The sequence below is a fragment of the Porites lutea genome, chromosome 7, assembly GCF_958299795.1.
Source record: "Porites lutea chromosome 7, jaPorLute2.1, whole genome shotgun sequence".
NCBI classification, from domain to species: domain Eukaryota; kingdom Metazoa; phylum Cnidaria; class Anthozoa; order Scleractinia; family Poritidae; genus Porites; species Porites lutea.
This window is the reverse complement of record NC_133207.1, coordinates 27398249-27419075: the sequence shown is the minus strand read 5'-3', so window position 1 is coordinate 27419075 and position 20827 is coordinate 27398249. Positions and strand designations below refer to the sequence as shown.

Here is a 20827-nt window from a genome sequence, read left to right as displayed (position 1 = left end):
GACATCACAGCTTTCTTTATTGGAATCATCGTCATCTTTATTAAGTGTAATAACAAATTACAGTGTCTAATTAAAAAGTTTACATCTTGCTTTAGTAATTGCAATTGGTATTTCAAATTTCAGATTTGTTATTATTCCACAAGTTTACTATTATTGTTAATGATAATTATATGAAATAAATCATATATGAACTGCGGAAATGAACTGAAAATGAAGAAATGATCGTCGCAGCGAACGCAATTTATGCAATTGCGTAAAGAAGCCTGAAAAAAAAAATTCAGGACTTCAACGGGGTTTGAACCCGTGACCTCGCGATACCGGTGCGATGCTCTACCAACTGAGCTATGAAGCCACTGACGTTGGGAGCATATATTCATATATCATTAACACTCATTTCTTTCACGGGAACATATGAACCCACAATTGACCTGCTCCCAACGCACACAGAACGCAAAGGTAACGCACCTACGAGGCTTAATTTTCAACTAGGTAGACTACTCAAGTAGGAATTAAATTCTTTTCCAGCCCTGCTTAGGTCACAGATGACCTCGTTAAGAAGCGAAGTTATTTCTTTCAATTTGCTTTTGTCTACGATGTTTGCATTTTGTTTATGCGCAAGAGTTATTTGATGCTCTACTAGACGCATATGATGGCACCGCAAGAAGTTTCTATTTCTCAAACAAGTGCAAACTTTTCTGAAAACCTCACGCAAACTGCTACATGAACGACGCACATCATCACACAATTTTAAGGGTATTTGTCCACAAGTAAGGTCTCCTAACAACGACCCCGCCAGTGCCTCTATCTGCAATAAGGATAAAAGACAAAAAACAAGATCTTAATTCATTTTTGATTTATTAAGATGTCAATTTCTCATTTTTAAAAGATCTTAACGTGCAGTGTCAAGTCGTAGCATTAGTGGAGATCAGACTTCTTCTGTTTCCTTAGCTTGCTGGTAAGTCGTGAATACGCTTATGGAAACAATCAGGGTAGTTTTGATTCTAACAATGTTACGACGAGTATTACATATCATTTCCACCGGGATTTGCATGGGACTATTGGAATGCCTGTAGGCAAGCTTCATAGAGAGCCCTCATTATTCAGGGGTATTGCTTCCAAGTTTCATATTTTCGTACAGAACAACAGTTAGCATTTTTGCATATATGAAATGCCTTGTTAGTTACTGCTGTTCACGTGAACATGAAACTTGAGACAATAACCCTGAATAATGAGAGGCTCTCACTTGTAAACACAAAATTTCTGAAAAAATTATTAGCGAAATTTAGCCCTTATTTTACTGCCTTACAATATATCAATAATCTTGAAACTAAGAGGTCATATAAAAGGACGGTTAATTCGTCAAGATTCTCAAATTTTTTAAAAAATCTATCGAGCGGTTTAAAAATTTTTCGCTAATTGGTTAAAGTAGAACGAAATGTTTAAATTAAAGCTAACAAGAGCGCCCCGATACATACTAATCAAATCCTTCTTTCTAGCAATCGGCTAGATGTATCTCCATGATCTTTCACACACGTTTTTAAAAAGATTAAATCTACTATGAGGTAAAATTGCATGTCAAAAGCGCTTTGTTTAGTACAGATAACAGTCGAACATCAAGATTGTCCATCTTCTACCGTATTTCTAGCCATAAAAACTTCTTCACAAAATATTTCGATAACGCTCTTACAGATGTCGCTTAAACTTCACGAACATCAAGAGCGGCTATTGAAGGAAAAAGCTCCAGTAAACGACTTTGGAAGAACAGTTTCCAGTGCCGAGAAATGCTGCTGCAAGTAAAATAGGTCATGGCGTCATTTCGTTGCTATGACAACTCCGATGTCATTGCAACCCCCATCATAACAAATTTTCGTCTTTATCTAATACAACTGTGGTTTCAATTTTTCCAAATCTTTGTTTATGGCGACGTAGTTTAAGCTCAAACTTGGGAGGTATTGACCCTGAAAAACTGTATCGAGCCACCTTAAGTTATTTAAAATTGCTTATATAATAATACGTCAAGGTGCTCCCTTGGGTCTAGCTGTAGAGATAAACTAATTAGTATTCAACTTTGGGATTGTGAACTCGCATAATTAACTGAGTAACAGTGCGTGAAAATGACAAGACTTTAATCGTTTTTCATGTCCTCGAGATAAATGGGAGAAAACAGTTCTGTAATTATCAGACAAAATTGAAATAAAGACTTTTTAGCTCCACGTTGTGTATGTGTTTGTTGATGTATCCGATTTTTAGCGCTAATTAAGATATAGTAAGCCGTTTCTCGCGTTGCTAGGTAATCGCTTCTCTTATTCCTATTTCTCTTTTAATAGACGGTCCGACAAACCGGGCTCAAGCTACTTAACGGGCAAGCCTATTGTAGTAGACAGACCCTCATTAGTAAACCTATCCACTTCATTATATAAGGAGGAAGACCATCATTAGTATTGAGGAACGCACCTTTTCCCTAAGTTATAACAATGGGTGATGCCATAGACTCGACCCTTTACTCGACACCAGAGAGGCCTAATTTTGCTGAAGCATGACTACTCATGATGTTCTGTGTCATTTAGGGCCTGTTTACATGGAGGTGGAGGACCCCAGATAGGTAAGGTAACATGTAGCGGGTCACCCCACCTATTATGTAAACTTGATCAAAGTAATACTTTATGACAGGTTATATGGACAGGCAGGTTACTTCACCTACCTGGGGTCCCCCACCTCCACGTAAGCAGACCCTAAGTCAGGCGTCACCAAAAGCACCAGGGAAAACTATTGAATATCGCTCTTTCAAAAATTATTCCAAAGAAGATTTCGTAAATTACTTAAAGGACGTTGACTGGGGATCTGTTGCAAACGAGGAAGATGACTGTAACATCCTAAATATACACTCCTCTACAATAGGTACAAAGCTCGCTATGAAACTAAAATCCTTCATTATCTGACCATCATTTCCTCTGATTGATTTGCCAAAGCTTAGAACCAACACAGCAATTGGCCTGAACAATATCAGTGCCGGTGTTTTGAAAGAGTTGGCTAGTGTAATTAGTAAGAGTCTCGCAAAATTGTTTAATCGATCGTTGGTCATTTGTACATTCCTTTCCTTATGGAAGTTTGCAAAGGTATCCGCCCTCTTCAAAAAATGCGATCGCTGTGACCCAAACAATTACGGGCCAATAACGGTGTTACCTATGTTGAGCAAGATTCTGGAGAAGACGGCACATAACCAACTTTACTATTTTCTCAATGACCACAAGATCATTACCTCCGAGCAATTTGGTTTTCGACCTAAGATATCAACTGATACAGCCTTGACACGCTTTACAGATAACATACTTCTGAACATGCGTGTGCTCTCACAGGGGCTGTTTTCTTGGACCTGTTGAAAGCGTTCGACACAGTTGACCACAACCTTTTACTTCATAAGCTTAAATTGGTCGGAATCTCAGATGACACTGTTAATTGGTTCCAGTCATGCCTCACGAACAGAAACCAAAGGACGTTTGTTGGAGATACAATCTCTCTCGCTGCACCAATAACTGTTGGGTTTCCACAAGGAAGCACATTAGGACCGCTTCTTTTCTTTTTTTGTGTGAATGATTTACCATCGTGTCAGCTTGCCAGTGAAATTATTCTTTATGCTGACGACACTACTCATCGATAGATCTGTTTGACCTTGAAAGCAAGTTCAATTCTGATTCGTCTACAGTTTCCAATTGAAACGATTTTTGAGTAATCTGTTGACCCTAACTATTTCCAAATAAAATTTCGAAATTTTTGGTCACTCACGGAAGCTTAAACTGGTTAATGACATTTTCCTCAAAGTAAATTCCACTGCTATTGAAAGGTCTGACTCGTTTAAGATATTGGGAGTTGTTACAAACCAAACCATGACTTGGTCAGAGCACAACGATACTGTCAGTACAAAGATGAATCAAAGGATTGGAATGATAAAGAGAATACCACATCTTTTACCTTTACATGCTAAGCTAACACTATACAATTGCTTAATCATCCCTCTGTTTGACTATGGAGACTGGCAATGTGGGGTGACGAAAATAACGACACGCTCACGGGTCAGCTGCAAGTCCTTCAAAACAAGGCAGCAAAGGTTCTGCTTAATTTGCCACCAAGAAGTTCATCAACCGAGGCACTAGATCGATTGAACCTAAAGACCCTCTCAAAGAGACGACACTTCCGTCGCTTTGGTATGATGCAAAAATATTTGACAGGGGAAATTGATTTTAAATCTGACATCAGGCGCAATAGTAATTTTCATTCTCATTCAACTCGCAGAAGTAATGATTTACACCTTCCTCACGCGCGCACCAATTGGAGCCAGCGAACTTTCATTTTTCAAGCGTCTAAGGACTGGAACAACCTAGACAATGACATTAAAAGCAGCAAATCATTGTCCCTTTTTAAGGCAAAGCTTAAAACGCTGTAAAGAATGCGTAATCCAATTTTAAACTATTTTTGAATTGGTTTTATATGTAAATATCAATTTTTATCTCTTATTTTTTTTTTTAAGTAGGAAATCTAGCATGTAGTTTTTTGGTCATTTTATATTTATTTTTTTGCAATACCTCACTGAAAACTGCTAAGGCGAGTGGGCTCCCTGGATTAATGTTATTATTTTCAGCGAACTGGAATAGACATTACAGAGTTTGAAAAAACGCGGATTCGTTTTACAAGTGACGTTTTCGCTGCCCTCGCCGTCGTCGATGCTAAAGCACCCTATTGGCCAGCACACGGCATCGCGCACGCGCACTCAAATGGCTCTTTGTTCACTGCTAGCAAAAAACACGGAATTTTTTGTTTTCATTGCAAAAGCCTAAAATATCACAAATTTTGTTATAGTTATGATTAATTGGTAACAGAACTTCGTGTCATCCAATTCGTTCTGTAATCATACTCGTGATTAAACAAAACGGACGACGGCGTGCTTTTGTTAATCACTCGTATGACTGCAGACCAAATTGGACTCAGTCCAATTACCAGTATTAATTATAGATATTATTGTTTAGGAACATGGCCAGTCGAAAAAAGCTTCATTATTAATACTGTGGAAACGAAACACTTTTTTAAAAGCTTTCTTGCACTGCAGTCCATCACCAGAGTTTTACCTAAGATGGAGGATTACTCAGTTTGTTCGGTAGATATCAGTCTCTATTTTAAGTTACCTGTTTGTGCTCCTCATCGAGTTCTGCGTTCAGAAGCTTTAACTCCTGTGTGTAACTTTGAATAGATTGCGCGGTTGCTTCGCTTGCAAACTGAAGAAGCGTGTCGGCTGCCTTCAGTGCCTCTTCCCACTGAGATATAGAAAGGCTTTCCCTAATGACTTCTTGAACAAGTTTGTGGATGCTGAAGACTCCACTTTCTTGATCGAATGAAACGAGGGAATAATTTGAGAGTACCCTCAAGATATAAGCAACGTCAGTTTTCGAACTAATACTTTCCCGTAATTCCTTAATGTGTAATTCAGGAGAGCCCGGGTTGATGAGACAAAGAGGAATGTCAATCGAATCAAAAAAGGCTACGATATGCATCATACTGGCAGCAGCCGCTGATGCTTTTCTAACGTATTCAAAATTCATCTTCCAAGTTGTGTGAACTGACAATCGATGCTGAGCCTCCACGGTATCCAGCGCCGAAACAGGCTCTTGCTTCAAGAAACACACGCCTTGATTGACTTCTTGATACTTTTCTAAGTAATCTTTGAAACTCAGTGGAATAGGACTAGCAGATATGAAGGCTGCCGCTTGCTCAAGGGCAAGTGGAAGTCCTCCCAGTTCTTTCGCTAAACAGATGGCTTCTCTGTGATTGGCTTCTCCCTTGCGATCGGTTTTTTGCATGAGAAAAGACGCTCCTTCTTCCTCGGTGAAACAATCTAGCTCCAGACATTCCTTACTTGGGAATGGTAGTTTTAAGAATGTTTTGACGACTTTTGAATTTTGCCTTGTAGTGAGAAGTATGTGACCGTACTGTGATACATGAGGGTCAGCTGTTTGCCAAGTCCCTTTGAATATTTTCTTGATGCCTGAAGAACACGTTGAATCATGCAATTCATCTGCATTGTCCACTAAGAGAAGCCATGGACGTTTCTTCTTGGACAGCCATGGTAGGAATCTGTTCAAAGTGTAATCAATGTCCTCATTTACTGAGGGAAGATCATTTTTGACAAAAGCAAACACGTCTGACACCGATTTTTGAATATTATCATTACTTTCCCCATTGATCCAAAACACGCCACCTGGAAAGCGATCTTTGTAATTCCAAGCAAATTCTATAGCCAAAGAAGTCTTGCCACAGCCTCCAAGGCCACATATTGTTTTGGTGCAACAGGACATTTCAGTCCAATATTTTCAGTGATAATATTCCTTTCAAGCCATTCCAGGGATGACTTTCGGCCTGTGAACAATGGTAACCTTCTCGGTATGGTGCACACGAACACACCATTGTCATGATCTTTTTCTCCCCTGTAGATATCCCATTTCCTTACCATGTTTTTTAGTTCCATGACTTTTCTATGCAGAAGAGACATTTCACATTTCAGGCTTTGGCAGTCGTATCGCAAGTTCTCCACTTTACTCTCCGTTACAACCAGTTTAGTTTTGATACATTCCACATCGTCATGGATATGATCGAGAGACTCACTTAGATCGTTCCTCTTACTCAGTAGCTTGTTGAAGTTGTCTGCGGCAAGCATTATTTTGGGTATGTCGGTAATATGATGTGCTAAGATGTCTCTTAAGTTATCGAGCTCCTGTGTCAACTGGTTAATCGTTTCTCTGTTCAGATTTTCCTGATTTTTCACTTCAGATAAATCACTCTGCATGGCTTTATCAAATGTCTTCTTTTCCGTCTCAAATTGTGCAAGTTTATCTTGAAAATCAGATAGGTCATCTTGGCATTTTTTCACATCAGCTACAAGACACTGGCGCAGCAAACGAAGAGCCTCGATTTCAGCATGAGTGACTGTCACAAGACCTTGACATTGCAAATCATGCAAGTCTTTTGCTGCCTTTTGGGCCACACTATCAGCGTTGAACACAGGGTCACTCAGCAGGCCACTCAAATGACCAAATATGGTTGCGACATCTGCATCTTCAAGTTCTTGATTCGGAGCATGAGCCCAATGATTCCTGTCCTCTCGCGCGGAAGTCAAAACTGTACTGCTCACACGGGGGTTAATAAATGGACACCATTCCAACAAGTTCAACAGACCACTTATGTCCGTAGTTTCGGCGTTGACAACATCTACTTTTCGACCACCTAAAGTTGGCATGTAGAGCTTTGCTATTTCCCAAGCTGCAGTTGGAGATCCCCATTGTTTTCTGTCACTGTTGTTCCAGCAAACTCTTGGTCGCGGGGCCAGGTGAAGATGGGTTAGTTCCGCCTCCCACGTAACACAGGAAGCACATTTTGGTGTTCGAGATGCACATGTACATGACGGAAGAGACTTAAGCGGAGGCCTGGAAATAGAAGACTGGTACCAAGGCTCTACTTCCTGTTGAATTTTTGATGTAATTCCTTTTTTGGTAATGTTCAGGGCACAACCAACCATCACCCAGTTCTTGTGTTCCTTGGTATCAAGATCTACTACCCAACCGCCCGTTGCCATTGCTGAGGATCACAAGACAAAACTATCTCTTGTAAGGTATCTTTTGCAATTTGGATGTAATTAAATGAAGTCCCTTTCAAGCCTTCCTTAACAGAAAATCTGAAACAGAAATACAAAGACTTAAGATTAAGATTGTATTAAGATTAAGATTGTATTAAATAGGGGTTAAAATGGCTCTGCTCCTTGGCGACGTGTCACAGTGCCATGCTTTATTTTCTGAAGAAAGCTCAGGAAAGATTGATGCATAAGATGTCGAGCTTTTCCGGAACGGGTCGGCCCACGAATTCTATCGCTTGAAAGCGTTGATTACTTACTTTTTCTTCAGTGAAAACTTCGATGGTGAGGCTATAAACTGGTCGGGTGTAGCAAACTTTCATTGTATGCAAATGAGTCTGGTGATGACCATGCGGTTTATTTTCGGCGATGATTGAAATGACGCGCCATGTTCATCACGTTTTTGGTCTCTAGCAGCAATGATGTAATTTCTCTCGAACTGATTTTCGTGCACTTATATGCGCGTTCCCAATCATCGTCGAATACAATACAAAAAGTAAATATCCTACAGAATACTCGACCGTCGATAAAACTTTGAGCGAGGAAATCAAGTTTCGTGTAGAATTAATCGCCTCCTCATTTCTTATTAAGCAATCTTGTCAAAGATTATTAGTTACTTGTATTCTTATTAGTAGTTGTGTTGTTTCCCAAATTACCTGTAAATTAGTCGTTTGTTAAATTCTGTCACCTTTTCAAGTCTTAATGTTTTTTCTTCTATAGCTTAATATACAACTTGTTATTAGTTGCCATACGTGTACTCTTCTTTTATTAATAAAAGTAGGTTGAGTTTGATCGTCCGGGTGAACGTAGTCCTGAATAGGACTGTTACTGTTGACAGTGACTGACGTTTCGACAACCTGTGCGGTAGTCATCTTCAGAGTCAAAGTGAGTTGTATCACGTCAGTTGATGGTTTTATACTCTGGTTATTGATTTAATTGGTCAATTACGTCGCGATGTTATTGGTCGTCTGTCAGTTAAGCCGTGATGTTATTGGCTATGAAGACTCGTAATCAGTAATTGGTGCGTTTCGATCCGTCTATTGTCACAGTTAAACAGTCGTCTGTTGTTAGTCATATTGTCAGTTCTCCAGTCGTTCTCTCGTAGTTAAATTTGCTTGATCTAGTCAATAAGTCGTTTGTACGGCACTGACGTTCACCAGGACGATCAAACTCAACCTACTTTTGAAATGACCCCTGGGTTCAAACTTTTCACAGTCTTTTATTAATGTTTTGTATTCATATATAAATTTAACTATATTAGACTTCCTTCAGAGCGTAGAAATAGCGTTTTTCCTCTTCTCTCTTTTTTTTTCTTTTTATGTGTGCATTTGTGCTTCAGTTCTCTTGCTGACCTTTAATTTGTTTCTATTTAATGCTAATGTCAACCTGCTGCCTGGCTCCGCTAGCCCTATGGTTATTCAAGGCAGCTAGTACTCTAATTTTTACTTTTAATATTTTCATTGTCGTAATTTATTTTTGAGCAAGAGTGAGTACAAATAAAGGTTGTTGTTGTTGTTGTATCTAATCTCCGCCGAGCAAGCGAGACTTAACGCTTAGCTTTTTTAACAGCGTTCGTGTAACCGTTTTTTTCCTTCTTCCCTGGCCCATTGTTGTACACAACGTAAGGTGGCTCGACTGGATTTTTTCGGGGAATACCTCCAAAGTTTGAGCGTTAACTACGTCGGCGTGAGTTAAGATATGGGAAAAAAGGTTACCACGACTGTATTATATAGAGATGAAAATTTCTTATGATCTGGGTTTTATTGCAATCGGAGTCACCATGGTAACGTAATGACGCCATTGGATTTTTTATTTATCTTTGTGTTTCTCTGTACTAGGAGTTTTTTTTTAAAAGAAATCGCTTAAGGGAGTATGTACCTGCCATTTTTGTCTCAATTAGGGCAAAGTTTGAACAAATTCTATGAGAGCGTTTTGGAAATATCGGCTTGAAACAAAGTTTTAAGAATCATAAAAACAGTGAAAGAGCATGCTATCCACACACTTAGTTAATATTTTAAGAAAATGATAAGCTTTGGAAACGCGGCTTCATCTCATAGTGGTTTGATTCGCTCTGGGCGATCGCGAGTTAGACGAATTTTACTAACCTGCATTCAGCTGCTTTTGTTACAGTTTTTGCACGTTATTTGGTCCATGCCTACAAATTTCGCATTATTCAAAAAACCGCTCGATAAATTTTTTTATACACTCGACAATCCTGAGATCAATCGTCAATAAATATACCCTGCAAGTTTCAAGAACATTGAAAAGAGGGAAGGCTTTTAAATAGGGCCTCAAATATAACCAATTTTTAAGTATCATGTTCTTCACTTAATTCATGTTTGCCGGAACGAAAAAGGTCTGTTGAACTTTGTAAGCGAGAGAATAAAGCTTGTTTACAGGATTAACTTACTCGGTACAGCTTTCAAAAAAAAATAAGCTGCCTTTTAAAATTCTAAAACCACAATTTATAGGCCGCATACTTCGGCGTCAAAGTCCATCTCTAAATATCAATTATTAACGTTTCATAAGAAGAACTTTGAAAAATATATGATCTTTTCTACTCTACCTTGAAGCAGGTGAAACAGAACTCACAAATTATGAAATACGTTCTGTTGCACCTTGAAGCAGGTGAAACAGAACTCATAAATTATGAAATACGTGCGTTGCACCATTCGCCGCGATAGACGAATTAGGTCAGCGGAAATGTCTTGAAGCAACACCCACACCAAAATATGCACCCTTAAACAGCCCCATCACTGTACTCAGCGTTTGAATCACGAAGATATTTAAATGTTATGCTTCTAAACTTCTTTAGCCGAAATAAAAGACGACAAAATTGTGAAAAACCACGATGGCGGTCTCAAAGTGCCCTCGTTTGACCTTTAGCAATGTCATGTTTAGATGCCAAAATCTCATTAGTTCCTAGCATCCACTCATAGTTCCTTCAACCTTATTGGCCCCGCTAAAGGTTTTCTTTGGATTGAGCTGGCTATCGATCGATATCTAACTTGGATTTGACTTTTCGAGAAAGCATGAGAAATCAGTTGCCAACTTGTGAGAGCGTGATATAGGTCGTGAAATCGTGAGACTCACGACAAAGTCATGAGACTTAATTGGCAAGTCTGTAGTTAGAGTAAATTGTTCATAGATAAGCCGCATCCTCCATAGTTATACCTTCCAATAAGATAATAGTAAAAGTAGTGAAAAATTAACTGTGAGACTGGAGGCTGACGATTTCCCACTAAACTACATCTGTACACATGAATGTAAGGTTCAGGGGCACCCAACGAGAACATAGTTCAAAACCAAAAACATAGCATTGTTAAACGTATTTTAGTATTTAAACGGTAGACATATGCATATTTTTATCCCCTAAAATTTTTTCATCTATTCGGATTTCCTAGCTGAAAGTCTAGTGATCTGAAAATTACAGGGATCAAAACTTACCCTTTCGAAAATTTCAGCCAGAAAAAAGGCTCCCGAAAATTCTAGCTGACCTTTTTAGGGTAAAAATCCGTTTAAAATGGGCAATTATACCATTTTGTAGATGTTCGAAAATCCTACGAGAGGCAGGCAAACAAGAAATTTTAAAATAAATGTTCCGAAAATTCTAGATCTCAAATCGTCTTCCGAACAGATATTTTCTGAAAATTGACGTTGGGTGCCCTTGAAGGTTCTGTACTTAAAAGTAGATCCGTTTTCAATTCAAATATGTGCAGTGATGTGGTCTTACGTAAATAAATGATTCAAATTGTAAGTTGTTGTGAACATTTTCGATGAAGTGATATTAATTTTTGTCTCATCAAGCGTGCTTAATGTACATCAGAAATATTGCCTTTTAAAACAAAGAAAATACATCAGCCATAATCAAAAGGCGTCTGAAGATAATGAACAATGATTGATGAAAGGCAAACAGTTCATAATTTTTAAATTAACTGCAAATCTACTGTAGGTCACAAAAGATTCCAGGGGTTTAGGGGAATTATACAAGACATATGGAAATTCGAAGAGATGGTGGGGGTCTAATCTGAACGTCCATCCATGAAGGGGGGGAGGGTATGGATATTTTCCACTAATACGTCAGAAGAGGGAGTGACAAACTCAGACAAGTTTTACTGGATAAACCAGTTTACCTGCGCATGCACAGGTAATCTGGAGTTTGCTCACTTCCCCTGGGTATCTAAGGGACCCTGGATGCCAGCAGGGCAGGGCTTTACAGCCAAAACTGCAACTTTTTAAGGATTCCATTACCTTGTAATTCCCAGAAGAGACTTGAGCACAACACTCATTCCAAGATAAGAGGGTAAATTATAATGTGTCTGTGGCAATTTTTGCAGACTCAAATGATTGTCCTATGATTGCTGAAATATGTGCCCAAATGAATAGCGACAGTGCCTACTTGTGCTCCTATAGACAGTAACTAACTGAGGGAATCTGAAGGTCAAAAGTGTCCAAATCATTGAATTTTGCTATGTCTGGACAGAGGGTGTGTACAGAAGGTTACGTTATATTTGTGCTTGTCACCTTATACTATGGAAACTAATCGATCCAATGCCTGGGGAAGGACTTAAACTAAAGTCCTACATACAATGTAAACATTTCTCACTGCAGATTAGTTTTGTTGCTTTTAACTTCAGTGATCTGGTGTCTGCTATTTTTATGAAACTTCCATTACTGATCTGAAGGTAGATCACAAATGGCCTACAAATAAATATTGTGAATAATTTATATCGGGCCTGAATACTACTTAAGTTTGCTTTTTTTGATAAGAAATGCATTATAATTATGAAGTTCAAAAGTCTGTGAAAAGAAATTATTGCATCTCACAATAGCAAGATTGAGGGTCAACAGTTAAGGTCATGGGATAAACGTCAGGGCCGAGTTGTTCAAAGCTGGGTTAAGATAACCTGGGGTCAGTGCAAGATTTGAATTCAGACATGAAAGCCTAAAAAGCATTTCAGTTTTAATATTCTTTTTGTCTACAAGTTGATGATTGGAAGCTCTAAAAATAACATAGATAATTATCTGCGAAAAAGCTTTTGAACAGAAGACAAAGAAACCCAGGTTAAGCGCTAATCGGCCTTCGAACAACTAGGCCCATGTGTATTCCAGGAAATGCTGTCACAAGATTGCCTCATTAAAATTAAAGTCAGGGCTGTATAATAACTTTTAAATTCCACCATTATGAATAAAAATACAGTGAAACTATGCCTTATGGCCTCCTGGGTAATACAGCCACAACGTTATTAGGGCCACTTTTTTTGGCCACCCAGCAAAACAGCCATACATTTTGTTGTAAAGAAACCCCTCGTTAATATGGTCACCCATTAATATGGCCAAATTTTTTTGGCCTATCGGTGAACATATTAACAGGGTTTCACTGGAAGCACATTAGCCATTCTAAGCAGGAAACGATAGCATTATTTTCATGCACCCCCCCCGCCCCCCACCCCAAATCGCTCCGGAACTAGACTTTACAATATTCATGTCTTGCAATTCTTGTATGAATTCTTACATATTATCATGAATACCAGTATATTTATAATTTTTTTACTTTAGAACAGTTCAATTTATTTTGCTCATTTTGTTTTTTTTAGCCTCACTCTACCTAAAAAATTCCAGAAATTTCATCCAAAATTGTTTAGCATTTATTCCATTCAGTTGATTATATGTATTGTTATCTAAGACAGTCTGTAATCCCAAAAGTGAGCAGTTGGAGGAGAAATGAAGTATTACCTTCCTTCTGTAACTTCTGTTACCGAAAGCTATTTGATAATCACTCATTTTCTACTAGATCACATGTTTCCAAACCATGATACAAGTAAACAACACTTTCTATCCTACATCTATTTTACACATTTCGAAAAAATAATGTTTCCTCTGACGTCTTTTTTAAAGAAAATAATAACAATAAATTAAAACAAAACAGCAATTTTAAATTCTCAATATTTTGTTACGTCAGATCAAATAAAAAAAGTACACCATGGCAGAACAACCAGACTTTTTCATTCCTTGAGCCAATGACTGAACTAAAATGTCAACCTCAGACGTTAGTCTGCCACGGATTTCATTTTAAACATTTTACAGGAAACTAAACTGAAAAAAACATAGTGACCCTCCATAGGAAAAGGGGGCTTAGCTCAAAGCGTTTCAAGGGCGTTTATGTTTGAAATGCATTTGAAACTTGTTTGAAACTGTATGAGGTCCGTTTCAAATGGTTTCAAACGCTTGGTGTTTGAAACGCAACGAAACACGTTTGCATGTGTTTCAAATGAATGAATGAATGGTTATACGGTTGTAGTTTTCTTTTAATGTACAGTAGTATGAATTTGGGGCAGAAATATCCCTCCCTTTTTCTTTAGAAAGAAAGCTTAATAATATGTTTCTGCAGCAAAGCAGAACATTCCTATTTGTTTGATTTCAAATCACCGATACATTGCACTAATATGATGACAGCACATTTTCCAGATTAGTCATGGCATTACTTAAGCTTTTATTTGTTGATGCAGACTTGCTAGACATGCTAGAATACCTTTGTGACTAATTGTGTACTCATCTCACCTTTTTCTTCCAAAAGCACTCAGAGAAAGCATTATGTTTCTGTGAAGGTTGAATCCAATAAATGATTCATATTGGCTTGCAAGTCGCAACTGTTAAGTTTATTTTTACAGTTAACAACAGTTAGCAACTGTTAAGGTTCTTACAGTTAAATTTTCACCACAGATGTCAACTTTAACAATTATGTGGTCTTTGCATATACGTACACAATCAAACTTTGCAATCTGCATGCTCTCTGCAATTTTTATCAGGCTATAAAGTTGGTTGCTGTTGTAACACAAAACCTGTATAAACGTAAATAGAAAAATGCCAAAAAATACTAGAAACATGAAACAGTCATCTAGAAATTTTAGCCTTTCTTGAAAAATTGAAACTTTTAGGGAATATTTTTACAAAGAACAGTAGCTGGGTGGCCCTGATAACAGAGAAAAATAAAGCAACATCTTATCTTAGCTTCAGAAGATAACATTTGCCGGGCATTTGCTGCTCGTTTTAAGATTTATCATCCAAAAGTCAGCACTTCTTCATGCCCACATATGGACATGGAATGTTAACCAAGAGTTAAATAACTAATTTAACAAAGGCACACATGACTAGAAGAACCAAAATACATGTGACATAAGGCAGTATCTTTAAAAAATAAACCAAGGGCAACGGCCAGAAGAAGACTGTTCATTAGCCAAAAATGATACGTGTTTTGGCTTTGAGGCTTTGACAAACATTCATGCAAGACTAATATCTGTGTTGTTCAAACACTTGAAAGAAAACTTTGAATTCTTGAGTCTTTGTTGAAAGTACCATTCCGGGAAGAGAGAGAGCATGTTATGCAGGTAATCATTAGCTCTATCAAGATTTTCACTGATGTTTACAGTATAAAACAAAGCAATGCAAAGTAAAACAAATGCACTTGGTCTCATCAAAGCAGTTTCTGGTACCTGATTGATATCACACTGGCACGCATTCTGCAAATACTCTGAAGATCATAATACATGTACACTGGAACTTGTGGAGTCACTAAAAAGGTTTAATCAAGCATTTCAAACGCCATAAACGCATTTGCCCCATTTAAAACGCCGTAAAGTCAAAGGTGTTTCAAAATGTTTGAAACGGGTTTGAAACTGTTTGAAACCCATTTATTTGTGTTTCAAACACTGCGTTTAAAGGCGTTTATTCAAAATTGCGTTAAGCCCCCTTTTCCTATGGAGGGTCACATATAATGCAACACTGTGCTGTTTTAAGCCATATAAAATATCACGCTACATGCTGTTAAAATAAATAACAGGCTTTATAGAAAATAGAATCATTGGATAATGCAATTCTAGAGCTCTCATTGGCTTAGCCATTATGGTATGTGAGGCATTAGTAAAATCCAACTAGTGGTCTGTTATCAATGCTGCGTTCTCATTGGTGGAGCTACTACTAGGCTATAAGTTATAGCCCACTAGTATAAGCAAAAAACGCCGGCTTTGAAAACCAAAACAATGGCAGCTGAATCGCATTTTGCTAGCTATAGTTGTTTTGTTGCGATATTTTTGACCAACTAGTTGGATTTTACTGAAACAATTATTCCTCTTGCCCTCATGGTCTGGGGCCCGTTTCTTGAAAGTCCCGGTAACGTTTCGGGCCTGAAATCAAATTTTCAAATCGAAATATAAAGAATAAGAACGCGGTCCTGGCTAACAAACTGCTCCATTTTGTTTCATTAACTGATAGTTTCATCATGTTAGATGCAAAACTATTGAAACCTCTATCTTGCATGAAAACAAATACAGCTTTACGGGCCCGTTAATTATCGGGACTTTCGAGAAACGGGTCCATCTGGTATGGTATTGTTAAATACCAACCTCGTTCCCAGGGTCTCTCATCTTCCCGCCCAAGCGAATCTTCTCGCTTGGGCGGGAAGATGAGAGACCCTGGGAACGAGGTTGGTTAAATACCTTCTTGTAGAGAAAAGAATATGTTGACCAAATTTTGGTTTTTCTCCCTTTAACAACACATCTTTTAGTTAAACTGACTACTTGTCTGATTGGTTGACCCTCCAGTTTTCGAAAATCCTTGGCACATTTTACCCCCTTAACTTCGGTTGGAATGAGTGACAAAGAAAATCACACCATGAAATACAGAAACAATTTCACCGGAGTCAGCAGGGGTAACTCAATTTCGATCGATATAAGCTTATTTCCCTTTCCTCCATCCCGGGTCAACCTTCCCCGAGCTTTGCGAGAATCTGCAATAAACGTATTTCTAACTTTTGTCGCGTTCAAATCCTTCCTGTTTTATAGCTGAATCGAAAGCGGAACTACAAAAAAGCTAAGATCATTACACACAGTTGTCGATTCCCATACAGCATGTACTTACATATTAAACTCCTCTCGGCTCCTGCTGAAGCGCGTACATGACTTTCCAAAGTTAGCCGAATGATACGAATGCTTCAAATCAGAAGCAAATGCTTCTGTTCAAATTCAATGTCATCGAACGAATCGAAACTCGAAACCAGAAACAGAAACCGAAAGATATACACTCACCGCATTTGGGCCTGGGACCGGGTGAACACAGGACACCTACACAAACAATTGTTACTGAAATAATAGTGACTGTCATCCTGCCATGGTGACCAAACACAAATTGCTTAGTAAGGTGAACCCTCTTTATATTGCAAAAGTTATGTTAAAAAATATACAGGCGACTCCCGATAACTCGAACCTTCTAGGAAAATTGAAAAAAGCTTGAGGAGCGATCAAGGAGTATCGCGCAATGGACCATGGGAAAGTCAAGGCCGGGTTAGCACAACGGACAATGGGAAGGCTGGGCGTTTTCCTCGTCGCCTTTCCCGTGATTCCTTGCGCGGAAACGCACTGGGTGCGAGGCAGCCAGGTGATCAACAATTTCATCATTAGTTTCCCAAGTCAATTAAACTGTGTTATTTTTTTAAATTAAGGTGGTTTTGGTCTTAATTGTGTCAGGCGACAAGAAGGTGCAAAATGTAGTCAAATATTAAGACAGCGTTTGTTGTAAACAAAACCTATTAATTTTGACAATGTAAATTTTTTTTGGTCGTTGTGAGTGTATTGTATTCAATTCAGTCCTATTCGGCTTTTCAAAGGTAAATCGGTAGTCTTTTTCTTGGTTGTATCGGAGTCGATTCACTCCCAAGGGAAAAGAAATGACTATTCTTCCAGCATATGTTCTGTTCATTACTTCGTCATTTTGTTCAGGTGAGTTTTTAAACCTCTGAGAAATCTTCCTCCGTTTCATCTTTACTTCTAAAAGAGAAAAAGAAGAGACGAAAAAAATGTTTATCTGTGCCCTGAATGCTTCAGTCTAACGAATCAAAACAAGCTACCAAAAATAAAGGCGGTGAAGCTTTGTCCTTCTTAGCTCTTGGTTTTTGGAAGGAAGCTTTAGTTTATAGAAAGGATTCGCTAGGGAAAAGGTAGCAAATTATGTGTTGCTTATCATGAAATAAGCTGCATTTTTTGATTGAAACCGAATAGTTTGTTTTGCTTTCTCATTATTAATTGCACTTTCAGCCCAACATACTAAACAGCTTCAGGCACAACTAGCATGCAACGGGGAATTATCATTTTACGATCAAGAAAAAATCTTGCTCTTCATCGAAAATCCAACAAATATTTCATCAAATTACACCCTCTATCCACGAGACGAAGTTTTGGCCGTTAGGTGCCGTAATTCCAAAAGCAAGCCGTGGATCATAGGAAGCGTAAGCAATGGTATTGTTACCGATACACGATGGAAATGCACAGGTCTTGCGAAAAGGGAGCCTCTAAATTTTAAGTGGTCGCAAGATAGGGCAGATGATAGCAACTGGGCCCAGGCTGTGGCCAGTTTTTCCAACCGAGGAGATAGTCCATGGCGAAAGGTGCGGGATATTTCTGAAGATGCGTTCTGGATTTCAACTGCTAACGAAGATGATGTGAGAATATTTTGCAGGCGCAGATTGTCTGACGTTTTCCTGAAACGGACAAGCTTCTCAAAGGGTATGAAATGTCTTAAAAGTAAAGTGCCAAATTTTGCTAAACATGGAAATCAGTTTCCTAGTACAAATTGGCAGCAGACGTAATAACTGTCTTGCAAGGCATTTTTCAGTCACTAATCATTTGGAAGTGACTTCATCGATGGAAAGATTCATCGTGTGAAGAATATTTTCCATTTGACAGAAGTTCTTCGTTGCCCTTTCTCCTCAAAATTCAGTATGGTGCCCCAGATATCGCCATACCTGGATCTGGTGAATCCTTGTGAATCCTTCTAAATGTAAACGTTTTTCCAGCAGAAAAAATGGACTTCCTTTCCAAAGTTCCACTCCCGCAGTGAAACGCCTGAAAACGTGTTCCATTTATATCCCAACCTAAATTTCTGGAATATCTACAATCGGCAACAAAATTGTTTAGACATTTTACTCAAAGAGGGTAACTTCAGATAACAAAAGGATCCACACCCATCCCCCCTCCCCTCCATTCAAAGTTGGTGGCCTGGTGACGAGGTTGCGTGTAAACGCAATTAGCTGTGTCATTCTATGCGTGTTTTAAAATTCCTTGGATCAGTTCTATTTCAGTTAACAATTGAAATCAAAAGAAATTCACTTCAATGATGGCACTTGGAAGGGCAACTTAATTACCAAAAAAACGATATCCAACGGATTGGTAATGTTGACGTATAGCTCACTAAAATCCCTGAAAAGGATATTTCATACAGAGTTTGCTCATTGTATTGTTTGTTCAATTGTTTGATCTATGACTTGGAATTGTTTTCTAATTTTTACGGCCATTACTTTCATTGGCATAACAATAAGTACTTCTCATCCCAGGTATCTTCCAAACAACACTAGAAGACGTCGACTATGCTCTTTCCAGCCATCCTCGCTCTGAACACGAGGTCAATGATGTCATGCATTGTTACAAGAAGTGCCAAGATGACCCCAAGTGCCTCTCGTTCAACTTTAAATACACTTTAAGTTTACCTTCAAAAAACTGTGAGTTAAATGGCGTCACCAAACGTCAAGATCCTAACAATTACGTCAAGAGGCCTGGGTACATATATTATGAGAATGTAGAATATTGAACTATTGAAGTAAACCGTGAACCTTTGTGACTATCGCAGAAACTGGGTCAGCTCCGGTCAATTTCGAATAACTGTGTGGCAACAGTCCAGTTTGGAATTCGTCGCAGCCGCCGAATAGAAGCACTGAAGACTCATTTTTACAACTTGACTGCTTAAATGAACTTTTCGCTGAATGTGATGTGATGGTGACTGTGTGCGTGTGTTGTCAGATGAACATTTACTGAGTACATGTCCATGTTAGCTCTTGTTTCTTGCTTGTACATTTCCTTGTTTGGTAATGAAGGAAAGATATCAGAGTAAACACAGTGGACCACACACATCACTGCAACATTGCTACTGTTATCGACAACAATAGGTTATCAGCTGATACAACAAATCTTTTTGAGTTAAAAATCCTTTAAATGAGACTTGTTCAGCTTTCGAAATGGCTTCATCGATGGGTAAAATGTCCCTAAAATAAAAAAATAGTAGCTATTTCAACATCGCCATTTTTGTTCATCATTATTGTATATTTCTCAGGTTAAGGGTATGTGCCTTCCAGATGTAGAACCTACTCTGATATAGACTGAGTTGCCACAACTTTTTCAAATTAATTCACCAGAGTGGTCTGTGTATATTGGAAGGATTTGTCAGTGGTAGCTGCATCAGGAGAAGCGAACGAGTACATAGTGATATTGAATGTTCATTTTGTACCAGTCTAATTGATCTAACGTTCCGTAAGTCCATTGAGCACGGCTATCGTGCCAGTATATTTATTTTTTGGTATAGAAGGGTTAACAAAAGGTCTGGATGCAAGGTGGGCTCGGAACAATTTAGCTGGAAAGAATTTAAATATCACTGAGTTACAGTACTGATATTGATACTGCTTATTCTCGGTTTGGGTGAACTGTCTGTAGAGCAAAATGGGTATAAACCTATAAATCATACGTATAGGTTTTACTCAATATTTTCTGGTATCTAATTATTGTATATAAAGAGCTTTAATTATGGCTAACGTGTAGGAAGAAAATGAATTTTTTCGACAGAGGACTTGATAAACGGTTGTCTTTTTATCGAAGTATATATATCGCTAGTGTTCATGTCACTCCTGGCTTTAGCTGAATGAAAAAGAATTAAGAAGATAGGCTAGATGTTTCCTTTTATTGCCATTAGCTCTTTAAAAAGACGCTCTTGGTCATTTACGTCGTTTGAGAGGCGAATCTGCCGTCACCGTAGAATAACATTTCTCTTAAGCTATTCTGAGGTCATTGTGGACGTCGTCGGGCGTTTTCCATTCCTGATCTGAGTAGGTTTTTCAATGAAGTCGTCGCACACCAAAATTTATTTGCTAGCACTACTAGCAAGCTGGAGCAAACAAGACTTTCACGACGGAAATGAGAAAAAATGACAGCTGCGGCTTCACTTAAGAAATGCAAAAATTAAAAAAGACTAAAAACGAAGCGTCAGACGCTTTGCCTTTTGCATCGGCAATAAACACATGAGCCACATAATCATTTCCCTTATGTAGAGGCGGCTACC

The 20827-nt window shown here is 38.4% G+C and overlaps 1 protein-coding gene and 1 pseudogene across 1 annotated transcript; one reads left to right on the top strand and one right to left on the bottom strand.

Moving 5' to 3' along the window:
* Positions 1–70: 70 nt before the first annotated feature.
* Positions 71–16711, bottom strand: LOC140943603 (uncharacterized; annotated as a pseudogene).
* Positions 16712–17393: 682 nt separating this feature from the next.
* LOC140944706 (uncharacterized) lies at positions 17394–19309 on the top strand. Its single transcript, XM_073393824.1, has 3 exons — positions 17394–17445; positions 17761–18228; positions 19056–19309. The coding sequence occupies exons 1-3, from the start codon at positions 17394–17396 to the stop codon at positions 19307–19309; spliced, it is 774 nt and encodes a 257-aa protein (XP_073249925.1).
* The last annotated feature ends 1518 nt before the right edge of the window (positions 19310–20827 follow it).

What these genes read in the sequence shown, in the direction of transcription:
- LOC140944706 (XM_073393824.1), top strand. Translation starts at nt 17,394, where the DNA reads ATGACTATTCTTCCAGCATATGTTCTGTTCATTACTTCGTCATTTTGT. An exon ending in TACTTCGTCATTTTGTTCAG is followed by an intron (nt 17,446 to 17,760) that starts GTGAGTTTTTAA and finishes TTGCACTTTCAG; the next exon opens with CCCAACATACTAAACAGCTT. An exon ending in ACGGACAAGCTTCTCAAAGG is followed by an intron (nt 18,229 to 19,055) that starts GTATGAAATGTC and finishes TTCTCATCCCAG; the next exon opens with GTATCTTCCAAACAACACTA.